This window comes from Geospiza fortis, unplaced genomic scaffold (assembly GCF_000277835.1).
Source record: "Geospiza fortis unplaced genomic scaffold, GeoFor_1.0 scaffold909, whole genome shotgun sequence".
NCBI lineage: Eukaryota > Metazoa > Chordata > Aves > Passeriformes > Thraupidae > Geospiza > Geospiza fortis.
In genome coordinates, this window is record NW_005054520.1 from 711,949 (window position 1) to 737,616 (window position 25,668).

The following is a 25,668-nucleotide window of genomic DNA, read 5'->3' on the forward strand; positions in this document are numbered from 1 at the left end:
GTACAGGGTAACCTGTGCATTGACCCGGCCCTGCTGCTGCTGCTGCTGGGCCACATTGATCAAAGCCAGTCCAACAGTGTCGTTTCCACACCGAGGGCAGAGAGGACAAACCCACGCTTGGCAGAGCTGTCAGCATGCTGGCTGACACAGCAAAGCTGTAAACAAGAAGGAAACAGGAAGAGAGGAGACTAGACCATGGTCCTCTACCGCGGGGGCAAAAAATGACCACCCTCTTTCAGTGTCAGAGGGTATTAGTTTCTGGACACATGCACAAGAAAACAAACTGCAGAAAAAATGCCCCTAGCAGTACAACTGTGGTGTACTGATTGTACTTGCCTTCTCCTCCCCCTACCTTTGGCTCCAGCCCCTGCTCCACACTCCATCCCAACAGCACTCTGGCTCCCAGCTACAGGTGCTCCTCCACCTGAGACCTCACTGAGCTCCCTGCTGAGCATTGGAATAAAACAGAGCTGTAAAAAAAAACAAAAACAAAAAACCCCACCCTACTCTGTCCTTCTCTCCCTTAAGCCTCTCTAAGGTTTTTTGCTCTAGGGAGCAGTGTGACAAAACCAAATCCATACAAAAAACAATTAAAGGTATTACAAATACATATTAAACCAATACGTAAGTTAAGTGAATTCCTACATGGGATAACAACATGAATCTGGCTCCCTAAAAAGACAGGAAAAACGCACCCCACCAAATGCATTGCCATTGTACTGTGCCTGTGGCACCTGTTTCTGCACCACAAAGAAATCCATCTCTAACAGACTTGGAAAAAGGGTGGTATAAATAACTCCCTCTAGTTATAAATACTTGATCAACTCCATTAGAACAGGTGGCTGGGGAAGGTACAAAGAATCCATTAATGGTCCCAGCAGAGGTCAAGGTTAAAGCACAAGTTAAACCTTAGACAAAGAATCTAGACACCGATGTGATTTTTGCATGTACTTGCCAAGAGTCACTGGCAAGTCCCACCAGAAGGCACACCACAATAGGAAAACATTCCCTTTTTTCTCTGGTATGTGATTTTTTTTTGTATTTAAATGGCAACAAAAAACCCTATCTCCCAATACACTACTTGTATTTTTTTTTCTTAGTAAGCCATAATGAACTGTTCTTCCCCACAACGCTTGAATTAATTTTACCTGCATCACAGTTGAATTTGGTATTATTAAATTGGTCAAAGCCAGCTACTCAGACCACAGCTCACTCCATCTGTACAGGCACTCCCCTAAGACAGGCACAGACACTATATCCACATGCTTTATAGACTGACCAGAATATTTTTTTGTTCTGTTGCTTAGTCAATAATTGCCTCAGGTAGAATTTTTACCTTACTGTTGTGTATTTTAATACTTACACATATAAAACCCACTGTAAGTAAATTACATGAAATAAAAATATAACTGCCTTCTTCCCTAGAACACTTTAAAACCAAATTAAAATCCTCCAAGGATTAAGGCCTGTGTCCTATTGATGCAGCATCCACCAGCTTGCAGGAGTTCCATTTGCATTTCCAAACAGATCAGAGCTAAATCCATAAGGCACCACAGTCCTCCTTTCCCCCAGCAGTGATGGTGGGTGCAAATCAGCATCTCCAGGGCAACTTCTCCAAGGGTGATGAAGCTCTCTCCAGCATTTATTTTAGCAGCTGTTTTCTCTTTTTCAGAAGTGCATCTCTAAGAGCCAGCTAACCACAAAACAAGAGGGGAATATTCAGGTAAGGAGCATAACTGAGAAAGCAACATTACCACATCAGAACTCATTTCAATTTCTTTAACCTCTGAGAAAAACACTAGGAGCTCATCAGCTCAAACAGGGAGCAATGCAAATGCTAACAATTAGAGTGGCAGAAACACTGGGGTTATGTACCTAAACTCCACAGTACAATTAAAGAGCTAGGCATGACCAAATCCTACACAATGAAGCTTAGAACAAACTACTCTGACTCACTTCAAACAGAAGATATCTAGAAAGTTACAGTTCAGCTGAGAGGTAAGTAAAATTGGTGCTTCATGAAGAAGTATTACAAAATTGCTTTTCAGGGGGGAAGGAGAAATTTTTACAAGTGCCATTATCACTCTAAAGAGATCTTACTGTACATAAAACTAGTTTTAAGTAGTAGCTTAAAACATGTAGTACTTAAAACACAGTAGTACTGTGATGCAGTAGTAGCTCCTAGTAAAGGAGCTAGCTCTGGACTATAGCAAGCAGGCCATTTTATCTTACCACCAAAAAGCACAGCAGAATGCAGCACCATACAAATAAGATCCTCCCACCCACTCAAAACACTCATGGTTAACAGACTGGTACTGCAGCCTAACTTTCACAGGGAAAAAAGTATGAATAAGTGCTGTTTAGGCATTACATTTGAATTTAAAACATCAGTAAGGACAAAATGCTTCAAGATGTTTTTTTAGAATAACTGAGCCAAGTATAACTGTAAACAGCAGGTTTTTTAAGTGCCTGGATTGTTCATTTGCAGCCTATTGTGTATGCTTTGAGAGCTGCTTTCAATGTTGTCAGCCTGAATAGAGGTGAGGCAGAATGATGCCAAATAAACATGTACAGAGGACATGTACTAGTACTAGACTACATGATCAACAGAAAAGCTTCAGATATTCTCTACTGAGTCTAATAATAGTTTCTGCCTTGCCCTTCCTAAGGCAAGAAATTGCAGACAAATATCATTTGGATAAAGTGTATGATCCTGGAAATAACTCTAAGTTCAAGCTGCATGTAAACACTTGCACAAAACACCATCTGGGAAGAGAAAACAACTGGACCACTGGATTATTGAACAAGTTTCTTGAATGCATTTGGAGGAGTTGAATAAATAACACCTTGTAAAACCCTAGACTGGCAGGGGCTTCACCACTGAGAGTAGCATTAGTGTCAAACTACTGTTTAACTGAACAGCATTTGCATCTATTCCTCAGGAATATTTGTGACAAGCTATTAGATGACCTCTACGCCAGGACAGATGAGTCTGTGATAGGTCAGACTATAGAGAATGAACCGCAATCTGCAAAGCAGCTCTTCCTCTGGGGCAGGACTGGGGCAAGCCAAGCCACAGGTTTTCTCTGAGTTACAGCAGCAGCACCTCAGGCCAGAGAGTAGGCAGCACCACACCTGTACCACAAATCACTGCTCACACTGCCCCATCCATCTCCAACATGAAACATTACCTGTTTCTCCCTAAAGGAACGCTTGTTCTTGGTCCGGACGCTATGGCTGTACCTCATCATCATGAAGTTCTTGTTCTTCTGCTTTTCTTTATTGGAAGAGCTGGCAAATGGGTTAATTTTGGTTTTCTTTTTCACAAATTCTTTTCTGTCTGTTTTTCCAGCCTAGAATAGACAGTGCGATAGAGTAACGAGGGGTCATTTTCCTTCATCTACTATCAACATCACCTGCCTGATGGTAACAGGTTCTATGGCAATAACAACAAATCTGGGTTCAGCATGACTGTGTTCATACGTGGCTTCTCCCATACTGGCTGTATTTCTTAAGTCACAGTAAAAATTGTGTCTGTTTGCATTTTCGTGGTCACATGTGACCAGCAGGACACCGTATTTGTCACAGCCAAGATGCAACAGCAAAGAACCAAACAAATTACCTCTCAAAACCCACATGGCAGCTTGGCACGTACCTTCGATATGCAGCCTCAGCATTTCCTCCTGCAGAAGACAAACCCAAACCCAGAAGGACAGGATACAGGACACACCAGTACCTCACCTTTGCAGTTGCCAATCTGGTCTCCTTGTCTGACTTGGGCTTCTTATGCAGATGTTCAATATCTCTGAGTGAAAGCAACTCCCCCCTACACACAAATCCAATAAATGTCACCACACAAAGCTTCAGCTGGCAAGGAAAACAAGATGCCCCCTTCACCCTTTGTCTCTCACCCATCCTAGGCCGCTGTCTCACCATCAATTTAGACACAAACATTTCTTGTTCCCTTCAGGATGCTCCTCATGCTTGGGATATCCATTACAAAAGTCACCCACTTATTTTTCAAGTCCTACTTTTTTCATCAGGTTTAAGAAACACTGGAGCTATAACCAGGCAGCTACTGCTACAAAACACCCCCTCTCACACCTCTAGGCCTGAACAAGTCAAACAAACAGTCTCAGACCTTCCATAAGGTCCTCATGATGCTTTTCCCAGGTGTAAGCCAACCCCCAGCCCAGGATCCACTCTAGGCTCTGGCTGTTACCAGGGAACACTGATCAGCAGCAGAGCTCTGTGCCCTGCTGCAATGAACAGCTGCATCAGGAGAGGATAAGTAAGAAAAAGCACTCAACAGCCCATATCCTACCTGCCCTCCTCCTCCTCTTCATCATCTATTTCAATATATTTCCGCTTTGCAGCTTTGCCAGGCGCAGAATTAAGTTCTTTGGAAAGCTGGGCGAGACGTATTTTCTTGAAGTCTTCCTGAGTTAGCAGCCTGCTTGTACTGACTGCTGCAGCTTTGGCTTTTCGTTCCTCTATGGGCATGCTTTTCACTTTTTCTGCCTTTGGAAAAGAAAATGGTACAAAAGAATCAGAGCTTTGCACCCCACTCCTGTGCCACAATCCATGATCCTTGCCTCCCAAATACGCAGCATGCAATGGCAGTATTGTTGGGAAATGCTACAACCACATGTCAGGATTTTTCCTTGTCTCATATCCAACATCCAGATTTTGGGAGTACAAGCTCTCAGCTGATTATCACAACTCTGAAGGCATTGGGCCCTGAGATACAATTCCTCCTTCTCCCCTCCCACCCTAACAGCATGTATACTTCAGCAGCACTGCTGAACAGCACTTCAGCCTCACTGCTTCAGGACAGCTTGCTCTGAAGGCCTGGATAGATATTTAAGAGCAGCTACATGAGGGTGAAGAGACAAGAGGATCTGCTCTGTGATTAACAAGACTCATATGCACTTGGCATAGAAGAGAATTGGAACTCACTACTTGTTGCTGCTCCTCATCTGAGGAGTGATGCACATCGATCCATTCTCCATCATCATTGTCCTCCTCCTCACTCAGGCTAGCACTTTCCCAGCCATCTGCTCACAGAACAAATACAGAGCTGTTAACACAAATTCATCTTCACTACCCCGATTGGCAATAATTGATGCTGCCATCAATTATCAGCCTGCTCTCATTGCCTTTCATTTATTTCACTTATCTCCTAACTTCAGTTTGTCCTGGGACAGAATTCATACTATGCTCTGCAAAGCTGAGTTGTCATCTCTAGGGCAAGATCCTGAAAACAAGGTGCATTTGGGACAGCCTGAAGCACCACAGGAGTTAACAGACTGATTACTTCATAAGCAATAGTGTTCCCCACTCCCAGCCACCTAAACCAACCCAACAAGAGAAGTACTGTGGTTTATAGCTGGCTTAGTTCAGACAGTCAAAGCGTGGCTCTTCACTGCCGTGCTGCTGTAGTGCCGAAGTTAGCAGCTGCAGCAGCCAAGCCCAGTGTTACAGTGATCACTACACAGCCTACATTCCTCCAGCCCCTGCAGCATCTTCAAGGCACTCAGACTTCATTCACCAAACTCCGCCTTGCTTTAAAGACTCTTCCATCTCTTTTCCAACTCAGGCACGGGTTCCAGGGTGTGTAAAGCATTTACACAGGAACTGAACTCAATAAACCAAATATAATATCCAACTACTGTTCTGGTGCTCCACAATATTCAGAAGGTTTTATTTCGGAGAAGCTGAACACAAAGTTCACAGCTGTACTGTCTGTCCCTCTGCTTCCCATCTCAGTGTGTATCATAAAAAGCAACACAGTACCAAAGCCCACTGACAAACTGCACTTACCCAAGGACAGACATGTGCAAGACAAAGCACAGCAGGAAATGAAATGCACAAACACCAGGTTCCATGTCCACATAAAATCTTAGTGACAGTGATGCCCAAACCAGAATTTTTAAAGAAAAAAGGCCAACCTTCCTCTTGGGTTCCTCCCTTTTCCTTTTGATCCTCCACCTCCAGTACTTCTGCTCCTGGAATGTAGTCTTTGGCATCCAGTTCTCCATATTCATGAATCCTGGCTTCCACTGAGGCCTCAGTAGGCTTACCCTGTATATTAACAAAACACACATTGAGCAGGCTGCTATTGTAATATCCACCAATCCATGAAAATACCTGGAAGAATAGGAAGGTGTGGCTCCAAAGACCTTCCCTTACTCCATGTGGCAGAGTTTAATAACTCAAGTTGAATGTGTCTCAGAAAAGAGCTCAACTTGAGGAGCATAACCTAACCATGAGTTAGATTAATGTTAGGTGGATAGCACACCATGTCCAAAGGCAGCAGGCAGAGGAACAACACAGACTTGACTCCACCTTGTCAAGAGGATACTGAGACCAATTCTCATCATTTTTGAGCACATCAGTTTTTAGTGAGTGCAAAACACATGAAACACTTACCCTGAACTTCTTCTGCAGCATCTCTGGATTCAGAGAGCGGAACAGGTGTATCAGAGTTCTTGCGGACATCATCACATCTGCCCAGGAAATGAGAGAGTCAGGAAAAAAACAGACCTCTGAGCAAACCAAAAGCCCACACAAATCTCCAGCTGTGTGGAGATTTTACAACTGACTCACATTTTCTCTGAGCTTATGGTTCCCTCTGATTTCTCTGGTATAGAACACAACACTTCCGCCGGGCTAACTCTTCTTAACAATCCCTTCTCTTGCTTTATTTTTGTCATTTAGTTCCTCTGCCCTTGACTGTTTTGTCTCCCATGGCTACACACTCCAAACAGAGAGATGTAACCCAAACACTCAAAGTGGTCTCAGCCCATAAAAAACAATTAGGACAGCACTTCCATGAAGGCTGTAACTGAAGATCACGTAACACAGAAAAAAACCAAATTAGTTTAAAGCGGTATCCATGCAATATTTACTTTTATTTTTATGCGTCTTGTACTGAACAAGGTCTTGGAGCAGATCCTCAGTCATGGCTAAGGGACATCTTGCAGTGATTTCTTTTATTGCGTTGATCCTAAAAATAGGGAAAATCAGTTATTTTCTCAACACCAGTTAGGAGAAAGTGCCACTTACAGAATTAATTACCTGAAACTTGAACAACCTTATACAGCATTTATACAACATACAGTGTAAGAGGAGAAAACCATCAAACACTCCCAGAAAAAAAACAGAACATTGAAGCTAATATACTTTTAACTCAAGCAGCTTCTTGAAAGCATAGCACAGGTAACAGGAATAAGCAGCAAGTGGTTTAAAAAATAACATGTATTTTATCACATCTGGAGTTTGACATGACTCATACAATTCTGTACCCACCCTACAGTCATGACCTCCCCAGAATTCTTGTCTGTGACAAAGTTGTTGGCAATGGTCATCAACACTGACTGGATAATCTGAAAATAAAAAAACTCCACATATTTAATCAAACCACACTTCGATGTTATGAACAGACACATCCTTTTTCATAGAAAGACATCAGGACATGTCAGTACAGCCCACAAGTATTTTCTAAACACAAGTATTTTCTAAAATTTTCTTGCAGAAAATCAACTATTTTTCCTCCCTTTATGAAACAATGCCTTAGAACTTGCAAAAATTGCTGTAATTACTGTAAGCTTTTCCAACCAATCTGACCAATTCCCCTTCCCCCTCCCCCCACACACACTCAGTTGCATTTCTATGCTGCCCATTTAATATCCATCACAGGGAGAACACTGACCTCAGGTGGTACCAGCTGATGTGAAGCCTGTGCAGCAAACAGAAGAATCTTTGTCACTTCTGGAAGAAAAGGAGGAAGAAGATACCAAAACATATTGCTGCAGCTTGCTCCAGCCAATAAACACATCCTTTAAAACTCAACAAGCTGCTCGGTCAGGCTCAAAACCATTCAGCCTGGACTTGTTTGGGACAGTTGTTTGTCCTCTCCCACCAAGCATTAGGAACTCCTGAGGCCTCCACAACAGCCAGCTGAAGCAAAAGGAAATGCTCCAGAACTGCAGTCAAACCCCAGTAAAAGGGAGCAGCATAAGGCAACCATGCTTAGCTCAGCTGGTCAGGATTAGGGACTCAGATTGCTTTTATTCCTTTGTTCAAATCCTCAGGTAAGGAGCCCTGAGTGCACACAGCCTCCACAGAAGTCCAAAGCACTTGGCACTTCTGGCAGTCAGGGACTTGTACTTCCTTTGTCCACACTGGTCTACTCCTGCTTTCCACCAAACCACTGCTACCTGTCCACTTCCACTGCCACTTCTATCAAATGCCTGTACATGAGACATGAGGGATCAGCAGTACCTGGAGTAGCTACTTACCCCTCTGATGGGGCTGGAGGAACCTCTGAACAAAGGGGTAGAAATTAAAAAGAAACAGCTGCAAAGCAAATTGCAACATATTATCTTCTTGTCTTAGAACTTGAGATCACCTTCATAAGCTGATACATGGTAAAACCATCTCATTCTAGTGTGCTCCCCAAATGCCTCAGATTTTAGAGCAAAATGTTGTGTCCTATGTTGAGTTTCATATTTGTGGGACAAGGAAATGAACTGCACCAAGGTAAATCCAGCTGCAGTCCCTTTGCACCTAGCCCTTATCATTTGAATCCTTAAATGCCCAACTTGCACTGGATTACACTTCACTTAATTCAGTGCTAATAATTTATTACTGGGTAGTCCACATAAAATCCTCCAAGTGCAGTTTCCTTCTTGTTCAGCACCACCTGAAAACTCTGTGATCTGCATGAGCAGCTTCCCAGGAAGGTCTTGAAGCAACAAGTTCTCCTCTATTCTTTAGGTTCAGCTCCTCTATTCCAGACCAATAGCTTTTTCTAGGAGTGCTTACTTAGTCCCACAAGGTCTGTACCACTGCCATTGCATTATGCCTCCCGGCAACTCCCAGACCATCCCTACACACTTTCAGACATAGAGAAAAATTAAAGCTTATTTTCCAGAGGCACAAGGTCAGAACATGCCCACAACCACACCAGGCTGGCTACGAACAGACCACCCTAAAATTATCCAAGTACATACCTCATGTATTCCAACAAGCCTGGATATTAGGTCCATGAGCATCATCTTCACTTCAAATCGCTCCTTGCAGTTCTCCAGCTGCTTCAGCAGTTTCTCAGCAAAGTCTGGAAGAGGCAAAAATTGTTTTGCAGAAGACTGAATGAGCACAACACAGAAATCAAATGGGATTACAGTCACAAGAGGCAGTTTGATTTATTCTTATTTTCAAGGTCCAGTGCCCTTTCACAGAAGAAATTCAAGGTGACCAAAGCACTTATTCCAATAGGTTATTTCCCTTCTCATATGCCTAAAAGGCCTGCTGTGCACAGGTTCAGCAGAGAGAACCAGCAGATGTTACCCAACACCATAAGCACTGGGTCAGCACTGAAAACTGAATGTTTAGATGCATTTTGGGTTGATCTGAGAACATGAGATCCCCAGAGGCTCACTAGAACAGACGACCACCAAATCAAGTGCTGTTAGATTAACCAAACTGCACTAAGAGAATTCACCGTACACTCACCTTGGGGATCATGAATCAAGTGAATGGCAGAGAAGTTGAACACCTCTGGCTTGCTCTTCTTTTTCTGCTTCTGCATGGAAACAAGAGTAAAATACATTTCTCTTTTTGTGAGTAAAGTCCTAAAGTTTCAAGGTTGCTATCAAAAGATTGCTGCCTCTTCAAGATGATTTTAAAAACTATCCCTATTTTCAACCACAAGCACTATTTGCCATCTGCAGCTAAACAAGCAAGGCAACAACAGGACTTCTGTACAAAAAGGATTAATCCAAGGTGATGGCAAGTCAGCGCACTCCTCACCTTGAGGACCTTCATGGCCTTCTCCAGTTTCTTCTTGCGCTTGGTGGTTTTCTTGTTGGTGGCATAGCGCATCATCAGATCCCTGGCCGTGGGGCCATCATCCTTGGGGAAGGAACACAACACTCAGGTGACCCAGGCTCCAAATGGCAAGCACAGAAACAAACTGCCAATATTTTTCAGTACCACACACTCTGAAAACTATCCCCCTTACTAAGCTTCAGAACACATAGGTACCAGCATCTAAAAAGAAAAGAGTTTAGTGTTTCTCTTAACAGAGAGCAAAGACATCCTGGGGCCAGATGTCAGACACTGAAATTGTTTGTCAAGCACAGAAACATCTGGTGACAGCTAGACAGGACAGTGAGTAGCAGCAAGGCAGACAGATTGGCAAAGCCAGAGTCACCAAGATGACAGAACCAATAACAGGTCTGAAAATCAGAGAAGGGAAATATTTGGTCGCAACACCCACCTCAGACTCCGACTCGCTGCCCTGTTTCTCATCCTCATCTTTCCCAAGGAAGAACTTCAAACCAGCAACTAACACCTGAAAAGTAAAATGAGATCATGTGGGACAAGCTGACAGAATTTACAGCCACCCAACACCCACACCTTAAGCCATGCAAAGACTTAACCAGTTGTTTTTAATAGGCATAGATCTGAAAATAAAGATCAGAAAATAAACTATGGATCAGAAAATAAACCAAGTTACAGCCTGAGAGCCACAAGTGTCTTACAAACCCAGACAACTTTAGCTGCCCATCATTGCTCAGAGGCAATCAGAACCAAAGAGCACCTGAGTTGCCACAAGGCCAAATTCAAAGCTGCCAATTGTCTTTTTATCATCCTGCAAAATCATTTCAATATAGTTGCTCTGTGTCAACACTGTCAGGAGGCCCTACACAGGCAAGAGCCAAGGTGATGCTCAGAGGTCTCAGCCTGCATTAATTCAGATAATTTTGCTGGTTAGGTTTTTAGTTTTGGTTGGCTGACTGTTATTGAATGGAACCACTTTTGGACCTTCACAGGGTAAAAAACTTGTCTTCAACAATAGGACAAGTTTTTAAAGCCTCCAGAGGCAATGCAGAAGGCCCAATATTCAGTCAGGCCAGCTGCTCTCCTCAGTTAACCATAGGCTCACAGTGCTGATATTAAGGAGGTGATCCTGATAGTCTGTACTGAAGAGCAGTGAAAAGAACATCCACACTCCCTGCACCAGGCTACACTTGTTACGAGATAAGCTGCCAAGCTCCACCTCCTCTCATGCAGGTTATTTTGAAAATTAAACAAGCAACAGACAGATCAATGAAGTTTGTTTGCTATAACAGCATATTAAGTTACATTCACATGAAGAAGGTAGGCAAGGTAACATCCAGTGTATCAGTGATTTCTGTCCTCACCTTGGTCACTTTGGAAAAGCAGGCAGTTGTGATGACATTGACTGTTTTGGCATCATTCCTGGAAAAAAACAAGCCATATCTTATTTCAAGTCTGGCAATTTTATCTTCTGAGAAAATTAGTTCTCAGCAAATATTTAAGTAACTCATTTCACACAAGACATTATTTCTTCTCAGCTAAATTCTTTGGTACAAGTTACAACTCCACTGGCGTACAAATAGGAAATCTATTTAAGTCACTGTCCCCTGCATTGTTTTGTACTAGGTGCCACAAAGGACGCCCGTGTGCCCCACAGTAAGTGGCAAATGGACACAAGCCTGCCAGACCCACCAAATATTCCTTCTGTAAAGCTCTATCATCACATCCAGAGATATCTTGGCAGCAGTGGGATTGCTGTCTCTCAACATGGTGTACATGAAGTTCTGCAGTGCCTACAGAACAAGTTGAAAACATGTCTTTAGAGCTCTTCTACAACAGCAGCAGCTCAGTTCAAAGTACACAGGAAAGCGAAAGCACCTACCGTGTTCACTTTATTATTCTTGTGTTTGGCGTTGACATTCTTGATGTCTGTTACAATGTGAGTGTATAAGGTCTGCAAGTGGAGAGATGACAGGGACTAACACACAGGAACACACACCCTCTGCCCAAGCACTGACACAATCCAGCTGATCACCTCTGAGAACATCACTGGCTTACAGCAGGAAAAAGAACAGGAAGGCATCCTGTGGAGACTTGTGGATTTCAAAATCATACTGAACTCACAGTACAGCAAGGCAGGACAATGAACAGCATCAAATACTGCTTCACATCCTGCCCCTGCCTCATTTAAGCCTGTTCTGACAGCCAAGTTTTTCACCTGCAGACACAACCAAACTGCTCAATCTCAAACAGGATGAGCCTACAACCTGCAACAGCAATGTGTTTACAGCAGCAAAACTCAGTTATTAGTCCAACCCAGAGCTGGACCTTGCCTCCAGCACTGACTGCTCCAACAGCTGAGCTATTTTAAACTTTACTTTCCCAACCAAGCAGAGAAGAACTGCCTATTCTGCCATTACTCCACAAGTTGGTCAAAACCCACTGGAGATGCAGGTTTTTGTCAGCACACCTTACCTTCCGTAGCAGTTTATCATGGCACCGCAGCAGTTGAAAGAAGAGCTCCAGCAAACTCGTGGGATTTATTAGATTCTTGTTTCTCAACAGGATCAGAGCCTTACAGAAGGTCTGCAAGAGAAGCCAAATTTCACATCCCTCTCCAGCTTATCTTCCTTGACAAGCAAACACCAAGCTCTCAGCTCACACCAAGGGCAGGGTGAGCCCAAGGCGGTCTCACCATGCGCAGGTCGGGGTCCAGGACCGTGTGGTGGTAGGAGAGCAACTCCTTCAGCTGCTGCGGGAAGCTGGCCATGTGCTCGGGGTAGCAGTGGGCAACCTGCAAGGGACAGGGCAAGAGAAGGCTCTACAGCACACCTGTGCTTCCCTCACAGGGCTGGCAAAGGGCACGCAAGCTGTAAATTTAATTGTTTGTATTTCACTAAGCACAGGCTGCCACAGCCCCTACTGCGGGGCTGGGGCCCGGGACTCACCTGCGCCAGGAACATCAGCAGCTCGGCCAGCTCCTTACTGGGCTTGTCCGGCTGGAAGGTGAAGATCTCCACATGGGACTGGTAGTGGTGGTACTGCTGCAGGAACTGCACACACAGAACAGGGGCAGCTGAGCAACACCCACCCGTACCCCGTGCCCGCCCCGCAGCCCGCCCCAGCCATTCCCCGGTCCGCACCTCCTCGGTGTAGGAGGTGGGGTCGCGCTTGATGAGGTTCTGCAGCTGGGGCAGGTTGCTGGGCAGTTTGTTGCCCTGGCGGCCCGACATGGCTGCGGGCACCGGCACCGGGAGCGCAGCACACGACGGCCCCGCTTCCCTCGGGCCGGAGCCTGGGCAGCCCTGAGGGGTTAACCACGGAGCGGGGCCCGGCCCGGACCGCAGCTGCCCCCGCCGCAGCCTCCCCGGGCAGTTAGCCGCAGCATCCCGGCCTTACCGCTCCAGCACAGCGCTGGTTCTCCTCCCCTCTCAGCTACTTGGAGGTAAAACGCTTCTCAGTACACGTCAAATGGTCACTAAAGAAGCAGCATTAGAAGGTAATTCTCATTGAGGAGAAAGGGTTAATCCGTGTTTAGTCTTTTTTAAGTTTAGCTTTTGATCAAGAGAATAGAAAACAGACCTCTTCATTTGCATAGCTTATACATTCTTTAGACACTTACTTATTTACACTGTAGAATAATTGTCATTCCTCGATACAGTTTACTTAGCAAACAGTAGTAAATAAACCTTGTACCATAAATGCTCTTAGGTTCAGCCAGACAACATCTACCAGAGTAGCATTAAGGCATAAATGTGGTACAGTACAAAGCCATTGACACAACTGCCCATTTAAGTCTCCACTACTTCTCTCACTAGCAAGCTTTTCACCTTGTTGGCCAGAATCTCAGAGCCAGCTGCAGCCATGTAAGCAGATACCTGCTACTATGGACCAGCTCAGGTAAGTTTGTGCTTTCCTGTACCTTCTAAAGCAAGTAAAGCACATCCCCTTCAACATACCTACACAGCCCACAAAAAGAAAGTTTAGCATCACTTGGGGAGCAAAATTACTGCAAATGTAAGAGAAAACCCAGTTACCACAGGCATAAAACAACAGCAAGCCTTCCATCACCAAAAGAGTGAACATTTGATGCATTTACATTGCCAGCTATTCATTTGGTTCATTTGCTTTAACCTCCACTTTAAGGCAGCTTTACTTTACTGAGCCCTCGGGCACAGCCCTTAAATGACCTAGCCAAGGAACCCACTTGAGCCTATAACCTCCATGGGCCATCCCTATTTCAGCACCCACAGCTCCAAGTTTTGCAAAATCAAAACACCACTACACAGGCTTAATTCCACCTAAAGAGCAGAAAACGAGCTCAGCTTCACACTCCACTGCTCCAACACAGTTAGGTCACTGACTGACTACAACACATGCGCAGTTAAAGTGAGGAACAGCTAGACTACTTAAGAAAGGCAGGGAGCAAAATAGCCTTATCCACACTGCAAAGCAAAACCATAAATACTCATTATCCCTACAGGAGCAAGGCTATTGCTTGGATTTCTATGAAGGCAATTAACAAGGTTAGACAAACAAACTAACTCAGTCTCATGACATACAAAGAGCACAAATAAAAATCATCTTCCTAAACAATTTTGACTCATTTAATATTAAAAGATGTGTTATTAAACAAACAGCATATAAGAGATTATTCTCTATAGTGCTTTTAATGAAAAAAACCCCCCAATTTTATGGGCTTTTTATCAAAGTTTTTTACTTAGGAAGCCACAAAACTCAAATACCTATAAACATTAACATCCAATTCTTATATAAAACCAATTTATAAAACTAGACTTCATAATTAATTTGGCTTCTAACCAGCATCTTAAAAATCCCAATAGCAAACAAACAATTTATATTAAACAAATACACCAAACATTAACTCACCACCACCTTTATTGCTCCTAAGTGAAAAAATGGGGGCCCTGGTGTGAGCATTTATACCCCAAGCCTGTTATCTCCTGCACACTGATTGGGCTGATTTTCATTACTAATTGTTTTCCAGTATGGAGTTACTGCCTTTTGTAGGGACTTTTTCTGTGGGAGTGTATCAGAAGGTTTTCCTTTTGTTGCCCAGTTGATACATGGGTTAAGCATGCTCTAAAAGAAGTAAAACAGAGAACCAACACACTCAAACTTGAAAGAATGGGATTTGTTCTTAAGGTAAATTAGGCTCTATTAGCGAGTGAAAAAAAGGGCAAGGTGTTACTGAAGTTGCTATTAGGGCACTAAGGTGTTTCTCTGCTCTGTGTTTCTATTTTTTGTCAATCAGTCAAACAGTAGTTGGGCCTGTGCAGTTCATGGATGGGGTAGAATTGCATGTGATGCTAGCCTGGGAATTTGGAGATGGGCAGCTCTTGGCTCTCTTTTGCTCTTGTTGTAATCAGCCCCAGCTTTTTATCCCATTAAGAGCTGTACAGCTGGAATTTTTACAATGTTTGGGAGGCTTTATTTGAATATGTTTAATGTGTTTGATTGCCAGCATTTCATTTAAGCTCCATGTCAGTTCCTAGCCCTTAATGGCTGTGGGGAGTTTGTCTTCCTGGAGTTAATATTTGTAATTCTGTAATTGAGAACAGGGTCAATTCTCTTTTCCTTAAAAAAAACCCCAAAATTTAAAAAATCAAATCTCTAAGTCCAACAGAAATCTTTATTTCTGGGTCATGACTCATAAATTATTTGCAGATTTGAGACATGGGAGCTGTGCTGTTCTGTTCAAGGGAACAGGGCGATGTTCCTGTAATGGCTTGAGAAACGCACAGTCACTTGCAGCTCCAGGGGGAGAAGAACAGTCCAGCTGATGGTGTGATGGTGCTGGTGTGAGGTATTTTTGTGGAACCAGAGGCTTTTCAGCCTCACCTTTGCTTGCTGTGGCATCCCTTTGCCTGCAGCACAAATGTTTCTTTCTCTGAGGGGAGGAATTGTTGCACATCATTATTCAAAGGTCGAACCCAGCATGTGTATAGTAGTAACTGAATAGCAGAGGTTTGTTTGAAATGACAGACTGGTTTCCAAAACGTTGCTTGAGTACCCCCAAAATAATAGTTTTGAATGAAAACCTTTTCATGTCTTTTCATGTCTTATGAGGAGTAAAGAGGTGGCATGGAAAAGACCTTTAATTTCTTTCTCTGAGGTGTTACTTCACAGCTGGATCTAATAGCTTGTAACGTCACAGCATTCTGAGACTGGGGAATGGTTTTGAAAATGAAAATGTCTTTGAGATATATTTTGGTGGGTTATACATATAACCCGCTGCGATACTTAGGCTGCCAAGAGGCCCTTTGCTCCTGGTGTTTCTTTGAATTGGCTTATTTTTGCAGGAAGGAAAGGGGGAAATGGTGTTTTTGCAAGTTTGTTTTTCATAACTGCGCTATAACATCAGAATAATTTGTGTCAATCCTTTTTTGTATCTTTGCTCTTCAAAATTTGGCCCCACATGATTTTATTTCTTTAGGACAGACACCTTGCACATGAATGAATATCTCCCGATTATGTGTCTTAAAAGTACTCTATTCAGGGGTGATGAAAACTTCTGATCTGTGGATTGCACTTTCAAGAGTTAATTTAGGTGATGTTTGGATTTTGAGACTCAGATCCCGCACTGATTGGGAATCAAAGCAGCTCAGTGATGCAGATCTGATCCTAAAATGATAAACCAGTTCAGCCTCAATCTGTCAGAAGTTCTGCAAGTGCATGGAAATATTTCTATTCTGGTATTTTGGGAGACTTTGCCTGTAAATATAAACAGTTATTTAGGGAGAGTTTGATTAATTGTGAAAGAGAAAAGAATATGATTATAGGTTTGGCTTCCTTTTATGCCTTCTTATTGAACTGAATACAACACACAGCTTGATTGCAGAAAAAAGTTTATTGAATGTTTGACTAAAAAACCTACAGTTGTGGGGATAAGGTTTTGCTGTTTCATCACTCCAATTCTGAACCCTGAATGAGGGTCCTGTTCTAGCAATTTGTGTTGCATTTGTAGAATTTTTTGAGGTTTTAAATGCAAGATGAGGAACAAGTAAAGAAATTTGAGCCTACTTAATTTTTTTTCCTTCACCACTTGAACCAGGAACCGGGGTGGAAGAAGGCAGCAGTAACAGTAAAGCAGTGGGGAAAGTGAAATGCCCAACATCTCCCAGAAGAGTTGAGTATTCCTGGCACAGCTGAGGGCTTGGCAACTTTGCAAAACACTTCAGGGTAGCTGCATCTTTTGATCTTCTCTGAATCTGGGAGAACTGGAAGCTTGCAGATGTGCAAGTGCTAGAAGGGTCCCTCATCTTTTCTCTCAACTATGGTTTTACAACTCTTTTCTAAGGGCATAAATGCTGCTAATGTCATCAAAGGCCTTGCGTGAAGGTCGCTTCAGATTGCTCAGCGAGGGAAGGGCACAGACACTCCTGCTGATGTCTGGGAGAGGCATGCAGGAGCCTGAAAAGGACAGCTTCCCCAGAGCTGTAAATCGGTGTAGTTCCCTTGACTTCAGGGGAATGCCTTATATCTGCTGGGGGCCTGGTCTGTGTGGTGTGAGACACAGCATGGCATTGCAGATACATGCCAGGGAGACTGAAAGCCAGGAGCTGCTCTTGGGAGATGGCACAAGGCTGAGGTTGGAAATGGGAAGAGACAAGTTGGGTTACTGCAGGGGCCAGCATTTGGGGTTCTGCCATCCAGGTGCTGTGGTGCTCTACATACATTTGGGATAGGAACAGGGGTGCTCTGAGGCTCTGGCACAGCAGAGGGCCGAGCTACTGGGCAAAACAGGAGTCTGGGGTCAGAGCTGCTGGCACCTGCATCACCTCCCCGTGGTACAGCAGGGGCACAGGGGAGCTGTAGCACTCATTCCTGTCGTAGGTGTAGCATGTCTGAGGTTCTTCACAGGAGTTGCCCTGCTGGGCCTGGAGGATGGCCCCACCCAGATCAATTTCTATGGGTTCACAATTTTTGCAGCTGGAAGAGATGGAAAATGGAACAAGTGTGAGGAGTTAGGCGAAAAGATGCCCCTGCTGAACCCCCAATCTTTCTTGCTCATCTGCATGTAGAGCCAGGAGAGTGCTGTGCCCTTTGTAGGTGTTCCAGGGGAACATCTGGCCCTCTGACATCTTTTACAGCTGCTGAGGGTTAAGTCTTGGCAAGTGAAGTTAGGAAATAAAACTACTTACAGTTCACTCAGGCGGTAGACAAAAGTGGTCCTGAGTGGGGACAAGGGGTCTGAGATGTTCTCCCGAGCCTTCAGGGGGAGTCTGCAAAGGGGGGGAGAGAGTCACTCGCAGTAAAACTGCTTTTTAAACAGAGTCTGCTCTCTTCTGAGCAAATCTAAACTTTCATCTTCTTCAGGTTATTTACATTCTGACCCTTCTCCAAATCTTGGTCCTCTGCACCCTCAAAGGCAACAACCCTCCCCAACAGGACTGCAGCAATTGATAGTAAGTGCTACTTGCAGGTGACAGGGCTGAGAGGGTTAATTTTTGTTATACTCTGAGCTAGCAGATGCTTGAGGCTGATGGACAGGGATGTTTAATTAGTGGTTCTCCTGTTGTGAGCTCTACAGCCTTCCTGCAGCTGTTTCCCAGAGATACACACATTTCTATTAGGTTTGTGTGTGGAGAGTATGGTATTCACATGCCCTCTGAACAGAGAGAGGCAGAGAAATGAATGACCAAAACAATTCTTGTCTCATTTGCTCCTCCTGTGTTTTTGAACATGTGGAATGTGTTGGAAGATGATTTACCTGAAGGTGATTGCTTGATTGGATTCTGGTGGGCATTGTTTATGTTAATTAGCCTATCAGGTCCAAGCTGTGTAGACTGGTCAGCAGACAGTCATGAGTTCTTGAGTTTAGTATAGTTTTTGTTAGTGTAATGCAGTGTAAAATAGTTATAGTATAATAAAGTAATTATTTAGCCTTCTGATACCGTGGAGTCAGATGCATCATTCTTCCTGCTTGGGGTTGCTTTGGAAGTACTATAGGAGAGGACAGGACAAAGTCCTGCTCTTGAACTGAGCTCTGTCTCATGGGGGACAGTTTAGGCATTAACTGATAGTTGATCAGTTTAGGCATTAACTATTTTCCCAGGCTTTGTGTCAGGTCAGAAAGTAAATCCAGTGTCATGGGCCCAATCTGGTTTCAGGTTAGATCAGCTTTTGACAGGTCATTATCTACTTCCCCAGCCTATTTTGTGAAGTTACTACTGGTCTGCCTAAAACATGGAGATGTTTTTTGTATCTGAAGGGACAAACACCAGAGATGTTCATGTGAGGCAGAAAAGCACCTAGCAAAGTGAAATACTCGGGATACCACAGAAAGCAGCCCACATGCAAAGCTGTTCACTTCACCAGTGCTGGGACATCAGAAACAATGCAAAGAAAACTGGTATAACACTGCATCTCCTGCTCACCATCTCTGTGAAATACCTGGCTGCCACTTACATGATGCGGATGTTTCTCTCCAGGACTTCTTCCTGAGGATTTTCTTGGGAGGGGACAAACTTTGAGGTCACTGTTACGCACTGACACTTATTATTGACCAGCACATACTCCTCATCGCTGGGACCCACTGGATAACCTGCAAGCACAGGATAGGCAATCCCAGAATCAATAGCAAAATTCTTGAAAGCTGCTCTAGAAGATAGGCAAGGGATGAAAATGCCAGCAATGCACCACTACAGCACCTGGATTGGTTTAAGTTGAGGTTGCAGCAGGTACAAGTGATTCTCTTAGCAAAGATGTGTTCAGCTGTCTTCCTGCTCAGCTCAGTGTGCTGCTGTGTGTACGGGTGGTGGGACTGGTGACTGAAGTGCTCCTTTACTAGGAATTGGTTATGTGATTCCTCTGTCATGCACCAGAACTGCTTGAGCAGTCCAAACCCCACTTTGGATCTGATCTCTTAACAAATGACCCCGACCTTGCCAATGTGGCAGATGTGTCAGTTTTTCTTGTGTGGTATCCTGTCCTTCAGGTTCCTGGGGGAACAGCTGCCAGAAAGCAGAAGGACCCAGAAAGAAGGCAGCCCTCTGACATGGCAGGGAAGGGCAGGTGGCCCTGATGATACTTGTGGTTTGCAGGGAAAACTCCAGTCCTGATTTACCCCTCCAAACTGCTGCTTCTAGCATGCTACTCGATATGAAACTCAGTCAAAGCAGGCTGAAACATGCCAGGTGTCACTCAGAGGCTTTTGGGATGTTCCTGATGTTGCATCATTCTTGCTACAGCACCTTCAGCCTCCTTGGAAGTACCAGACCCAGTGATTTTTTGTCATATGGGGACAGTTTGTTTTGGACTCAAATGGATCTCAGTTCTTGCCTGCTCTGCTTGTCTCTTGGTTTAATCAGGGAGAAAGAAGAAACAGGCTGAAAAAACCTGGGTTAATCATGTCTATAAAGGATTTTGGAGTTACTTGGACTTAAAATCCTCGGTCCTTCCTTCCTTCCTTCCCCTGTAATATCCTGGTCTCATCTGTTTCCATTCCAGGGTTTTTGAGATGGTTACAGGCCCCCTAACTGTGAAAAAGGTTCCAATACTGTGTAAAATGATGCCTCAGTGACCCTAGAGTTGACCTGCTGGTTACAAGTGCTGCCTCTGTGGCCTTGGGCAGCAGTAGACCTGCTGGATATGATTCTCTATGGACTTCCTAGCTTGGGAAGGAAATCACTTTCCTAGCTTGTTCTCCAAGCTTCTTTTCTGCCAACTCATCATTCCACATCTTTCTTCTGATGCAGAGGCCTCCCAGAAAAGTCTCCCTAGTCCTTGGCTCCTTGTCTTGGCCTCTCTTTTGGCTCAAGGGAAGTCTCTGGCTTTTTGTCCATCCCACAGCTCTTCCTCTGCTGTCTGTGCTGCATTCCACTTAACATCGTGTGCAGTTCTTTCCCAACCCTTCATCCAAAGCCAATGTTCAAGTCAGATCCTATTGGCTTTTGGGTTGTCCCAAAACCTCTCAGAGCAGGCTTTAGTTCTAAAATTACATTAGCACAATCTTATGCATATGCAGGTTTTGCTGACTGCTCTAAAAATACTGCCCTGATTTAATTCCTTGTGTTATGCTCTTGTCTTCACTGTTAAAGTTACTGGTGCTCCATCAATTTTTCATTTAAGATTACAATGCTAAAAAAAAGTGATTTTACCTGCAGTATCTCCATGTGTCACCCAGTGAAGTCTCTTGGGGAGAAGGTATTTAAATACAAGATTTGCTAATGCTGTTCTAAATGTCCTCAGGTTGGATTTCCTGATGCCTGAGTTACTGCACTGAGCTGTTCCCTCCCTCCTCAATACCTCTGTGACTGTGTTTTGGACAAAATGTCTCAGCATCCGCTATTGCTCTGTCCTTTGATACATTGTGAAGCCCAACAGAACTGCCTGGGGTAAGCAGCAAGATGCCCTCTTGCAAAAGCTGCAGGAAATGCAGGGATGCAGCTGTCTGTGCTGTGTTGGGATGGTTATCCCTGAGCACTGACTCCATCCTGCAGGCCAGATCCACCATGTGCAGCATGATGGATTCACACTCTCCAGAGACCTGAGAGCCACACTGAGCAGTGTGCTGGGAGGACAGGCTGAGCTCAGTTGAAATCAAGAGTTTCCAAGAAATTCAGTGGAGTCACACGATAAGCTACAGTTTAATCAGAATAAGTTGGCTGTAGCTGTATGGCAGGATTACCAGGAAGATTTTGGAAGCCTTTAGATGTAGCAGCTAAGCTCCCTAGGACTGCAGAAAAACAGGCATGCACATTTGCAGTTTATTGCTTCAGGAACCTGAGAGAAAAATGCCTCATTATCAAGTCTTAAATTTGGAGCTAGTCATCAAGTTATCCTCCAGGCAGCAATTAAAATCCCACTGCTCTGATGCAGAAACACCCTGAGGAGTCCAAGCACCACTGAAGCACAGCTGCTTGAGTGGGCTTTGAGATTTGACTCCTGACTGTTAGAATAACTCAGGGTAAATGACACAAAACCTGCCATTGATGTCTTAATCCCAGTTTTCCATTTTTTCATTGTTCACCTACCTGCCACAAGGATGATCCCCAAGGAGACAGCCAAGGCAACACACAGCGACCAAGTGCTCTTCATCTTGCACTCCCTTCTTTTGAAGAATGGCAGGGGAGAGCCTGACTCTGCCTATAAGGGCGTGTGCAAATGGGTTTCCTAAAATAAACAGCCTGGCCAACACTGGAAAATGTGGCTGGGGACTGAAAGCAGGTGTGTTAATGCACCAAGACCTCTAGCTTTCAGAGGGGAAGGGTGCATGGGGTTGCACTTTTATTGTGCTTTTTTCTGTTTTTCACCATCAGGCAACAGAGCTGCTGAATACAATGACATCTTGCCATCAGGGCTAGTGGAAGGTAAGAAAGTCCAAGGGTCACAGCTCTGGTTCCTAATTTTGAGACATTGGACTTAAAAATCCCTTGAGTTCTATTAAAAAAAACACTTCAGGCTTCAAAATCAAAGTTGTGTTTAGACCAGCTGTGTGCAAACCTGAATTAAGGGCTGGACCTGCCCCCAGAGAGCCTGCAGTCAAAGCAGGAAAGGTGACAGGGCAGGGCTGAAAGAGGTACAGCTACTGCAGCTCTGCCCACTGCATTGAGGAGTTCGTCTTCTTGTGAATGAACAAGGGACTCCATGGGATTTGTGGTTTACAAGTGGTCCTGAGTCAGGTGCCAGGAAAACCCTGGAGTATTGGGCATGCAGACTTTTCATGAAGGAGGCTGGTACTGGAGAGGGGCTGGGATTTTTTTTTTTTTTTTTTTTGTGGTCCCAGATTTGGGATCATTTGTGTAACTTCTGAAGAGCAAATGTAGCCTATAATGGCCAGAGCTGTCTCTGTAGCATTTGCATATGTCTTGTACAGAAAAAAACACTTTTTAAGGGAAACCCAAGCTTAGCAAGGGCCTGGTTGTTCTTGCCAGGCTTTTTCAAGAGGCTGAGCTCTTCTGGCAATGCTGCCAAGCATCCTAGCTCCTGTCACCTTGCAGGATGTCTCCCTTTTTCCAGACCCTTCTGGCTGGGTCCCTAAGGCCAGAACTATTCCAAGTCCCTGGTTGTGTGCCCTGAGCTTTTTCCCCAAGCACAAACCCCTCACCCTGCAGCTGCATGATGCAATGAGCTTTCAGGTTACATCAGCAGTGCTCATGTGCAAGGGGAGCGTGGGACTTGGGGAGCGGGGGAAGAAGGGTCACAGCCAACCCCTAGCAGGGCATTGGGCTCTTCCACAGTTCTTTACAAACCTTGTGTTTGCCCTAGGAATCTGTCTGTAGCAGAGAAAACATGTGGGGTTGTTTCCTTTCCCCATCCCAGAAAGCATTGCTAACAGTTTTATGCAGCCCTCTCTCTGAGACGGGCAAGATATTCCCTGTGCTCCATTTTTAAATAAACCTAGCTCACCAGTTCTGGTAGGGATGTCTGTCTGAAGTACTGTTTGTTTTGGTCACTCTTTTTTGTAAGAATTCTGCTAGGATTATACAAGAAGGGAGGGTGCCAGCACCAGAAAAACAACATGCAAGGGAGGCTGGTGCTGATCTGTTTGCCTAGCTGCAATAACAAAAATATGGCACTGGGAACATGCAAGGAGAGTATTTTCAAATGTCAAGGCAGAGACTGAGCAGAATTCTGTGTTCTTCTGTTAACTTTGGTGGTTTTCCCTGCCTGCTGGCGCTCAGCATATCTGGATTTCGGTTGCTAAATGTACACCTGTGTGTACAGCCCCTTGGTCTGGATATGATGACTAGAGAGCTATTTTCAGCCCCTTCAGCCACCTGCATGTCTCTGGGGATTTCTAGCTAGATCTTGAGAGTAAGGCTTATGTTCTAAACTGTTATTTGCATGGATTACCCCTATTTTACTGGAAGCCTTCTGGAATTTTATCTGGGTGAGCAGGTGTTTGGCAATGGGCTGCATGGGGAGCTGGACTCCCAACCTCCCTGCAGGACAGAGGCTAGAGGTGGAATAATTGAGAATTGGAAAAGAATTTGGAACCAGCCCTGTGGTTTCAGTCTCTGTTCACGTGTCCTGTGTTTCCAGGTGCCCTTGGATGTGCTGAACTAGGATTTTCCAGGTAAGAAGCTGGGCAGGTGCCTGAGTCAAATGGGGTGAAACTGTTGTTGCTGTACTGGGGGAGTTGGACAGCACCAAGGCTCAGGGCCTCTCTCTCCACATAACACACCATCCACAAGCAGTCTGCCCTGGGCTTCTGTTTGCTCCTCCTTTCTCACTTGGAAACCAACTGAATGGTGCATAAACAGACCAGCAGCAGTCCCTGATTGTTGTCTTGGTAGCAGTGATCCCACGCTGCCTACAGCAAACTGGTTTGGCTTGAGCACCTCCTGGTTGACTGGATCAACTAACTCATGCTGGAGATCATCTCCAGCTTCACCAGAAGGGAATCATGTTTTCACTAAGTCCTGGCAAAGGTTTGAGTAGACACGGATTGTTTCCTGCTCTTGGAAATTAACTTTGTGTTGGGGGACATGTCAGTTCCATTTAAATCCGAGACAGTCCAAGTGGAAGTTAGTAGGCTGATTTTTAAAAGGGCAGACTTGAAAAAAATTAGGACACTTAAGATGGAAACTCTCAAGGTCAGGCACATGAGCAAGGCCTGGGTTTCTCTAAGTCACAGCTGCAAAAGTTACCTGGAATTTTAGCCTGGCAGGATCTGGCTGCACATTTCCAAGTATCAAGTGAAGATTTCCATCAAGGTTTAGCCAACAAATGTAGAGAATGCTGTGTCTCCAGACCTAAGTTACTCTCGTTGCTCTTTCTTCTACAGGCCTGTATCCAGGCAGGTGATGGCTGAAAACTGGCAGGGACAGATTTGGAAAAGCGGTCTGAGGCAAAAGCTGTGTTTGTGCAAGAAAGTTTTGATCCAGAGGTGACCATGTGAAGAGGCTGAGTGTGTCAGAAAGATAAAACTGAGACCTGTTTTCCAACAGATGGATCAGGATCCAAATTAATCACCAAAAGGTGAGTAAAGCTCCCCACTCTGTTTCAGCTAATTTGAATATCTGTCTGACCAGGTTTTTTTCTACAAAAAGGTGGGCAGGATCATTTATAAATACACCTGCACCTGTTCTGTGGTGAGAAAAAAGCCCCTGCTTTTTTCTTTTTTTTTCACCCATACTTGTACGCAGAACTTCTCTGGCTGGGAGGTGTGCATGCCTGATTTATCAGGCTCTGGGTTTCTCAGCTTGGGCTACACTAATTCCTCTGTCTCATTACTCTGTTCTTATGGCAGGGCTCCCTGCAGCTTATAAAAGCAGATTGCTTCCCTGTGGCTCAGTATTAATGTCATTTTCCCTTGGGAAGGGTGGGAGGCTGGGCTGGTGCTCTGCTGTGGCTGACAGACACAAAAACACAGGATGACAATGCAGAGGTGAGCAAGTACAGACTGCATTAGAAGCTCTCTTAGGGAGGGATCCCCAGGTGTTGAAAAATCAGAATTACTCTGTTTCTGGGACGCAAGGATCTCTTGGCATAATGGGATAGATTCAAGCAGTGCAGAGGCGATCAAGCAGCAGCTGCCGAGCTGTGTAGCTTGAAGTAGAAGTGCGATTCGGTGACGGGAGAGGTCATGTCCAAACCTCGGAGGTGTCCGGGGAGGTTTGCAAATACTTCCGCTTCTCTCAGAGTTTGATCGGGTCTTAGGGAACTGAGTACCAAGTTTTGGTTACAAGGACACAGGTGTAAGGTGTGTTCTCCATCTGTTTTTTTCCTTGCCGTAAGATGACCGCACAGACAGCAGCTGTACTGGATGGACTTGTAGAGGAAGAAAAAACCCTGAGGAGGAAACAAAGGGCTCTTTCCCCCCCCCCCCCCCCCACGTGGCATCATTGC

At 44.6% G+C, this 25,668-nt stretch overlaps 2 protein-coding genes across 2 annotated transcripts; both read right to left on the bottom strand.

Annotated features, from left to right (window-relative positions):
• Positions 1–585: 585 nt before the first annotated feature.
• Positions 586–13,122, bottom strand: SDAD1 (SDA1 domain containing 1). The gene is made up of 22 exons (XM_005429050.2): positions 12,993–13,122; positions 12,798–12,902; positions 12,545–12,643; positions 12,325–12,435; positions 11,732–11,803; positions 11,542–11,642; positions 11,214–11,271; positions 10,286–10,360; positions 9,817–9,918; positions 9,520–9,589; positions 9,018–9,121; positions 8,304–8,361; positions 7,715–7,773; positions 7,312–7,388; positions 6,912–7,009; positions 6,433–6,509; positions 5,952–6,084; positions 4,960–5,057; positions 4,325–4,521; positions 3,742–3,826; positions 3,192–3,353; positions 586–1,693 (listed from the first exon to the last, which is right to left on the bottom strand). Exons 1-22 carry the CDS (start codon positions 13,080–13,082, stop codon positions 1,643–1,645), a joined length of 2,082 nt encoding a protein of 693 aa, XP_005429107.1. The 5' UTR covers positions 13,083–13,122; the 3' UTR covers positions 586–1,642.
• Positions 13,123–16,701: 3,579 nt separating this feature from the next.
• JCHAIN (joining chain of multimeric IgA and IgM) lies at positions 16,702–21,942 on the bottom strand. Its single transcript, XM_005429051.2, has 4 exons — positions 21,849–21,942; positions 19,282–19,417; positions 18,015–18,095; positions 16,702–17,802 (listed from the first exon to the last, which is right to left on the bottom strand). Exons 1-4 carry the CDS (start codon positions 21,910–21,912, stop codon positions 17,601–17,603), a joined length of 483 nt encoding a protein of 160 aa, XP_005429108.1. The 5' UTR covers positions 21,913–21,942; the 3' UTR covers positions 16,702–17,600.
• Positions 21,943–25,668: the final 3,726 nt, after the last annotated feature.

Bases quoted from the DNA above. Each gene is read 5' to 3' on its own strand.
- SDAD1 (XM_005429050.2), bottom strand. From the start codon at position 13,082: ATGTCGGGCCGCCAGGGCAACAAACTGCCCAGCAACCTGCCCCAGCTG. The intron at 9,122-9,519 runs GTGAGTGTACGG...TGCCTCTTCCAG, and splicing joins CTTGATTCATGATCCCCAAG to ACTTTGCTGAGAAACTGCTG. The intron at 6,085-6,432 runs GTAAGTGTTTCA...GTTAATATACAG, and splicing joins TGCTGCAGAAGAAGTTCAGG to GGTAAGCCTACTGAGGCCTC.
- JCHAIN (XM_005429051.2), bottom strand. From the start codon at position 21,912: ATGAAGAGCACTTGGTCGCTGTGTGTTGCCTTGGCTGTCTCCTTGGGG. The intron at 19,418-21,848 runs GTAGGTGAACAA...CTGTGCTTGCAG, and splicing joins GGGGATCATCCTTGTGGCAG to GTTATCCAGTGGGTCCCAGC. The intron at 18,096-19,281 runs GTAAGTGGCAGC...CCCCCTTTGCAG, and splicing joins GAGAGAAACATCCGCATCAT to ACTCCCCCTGAAGGCTCGGG.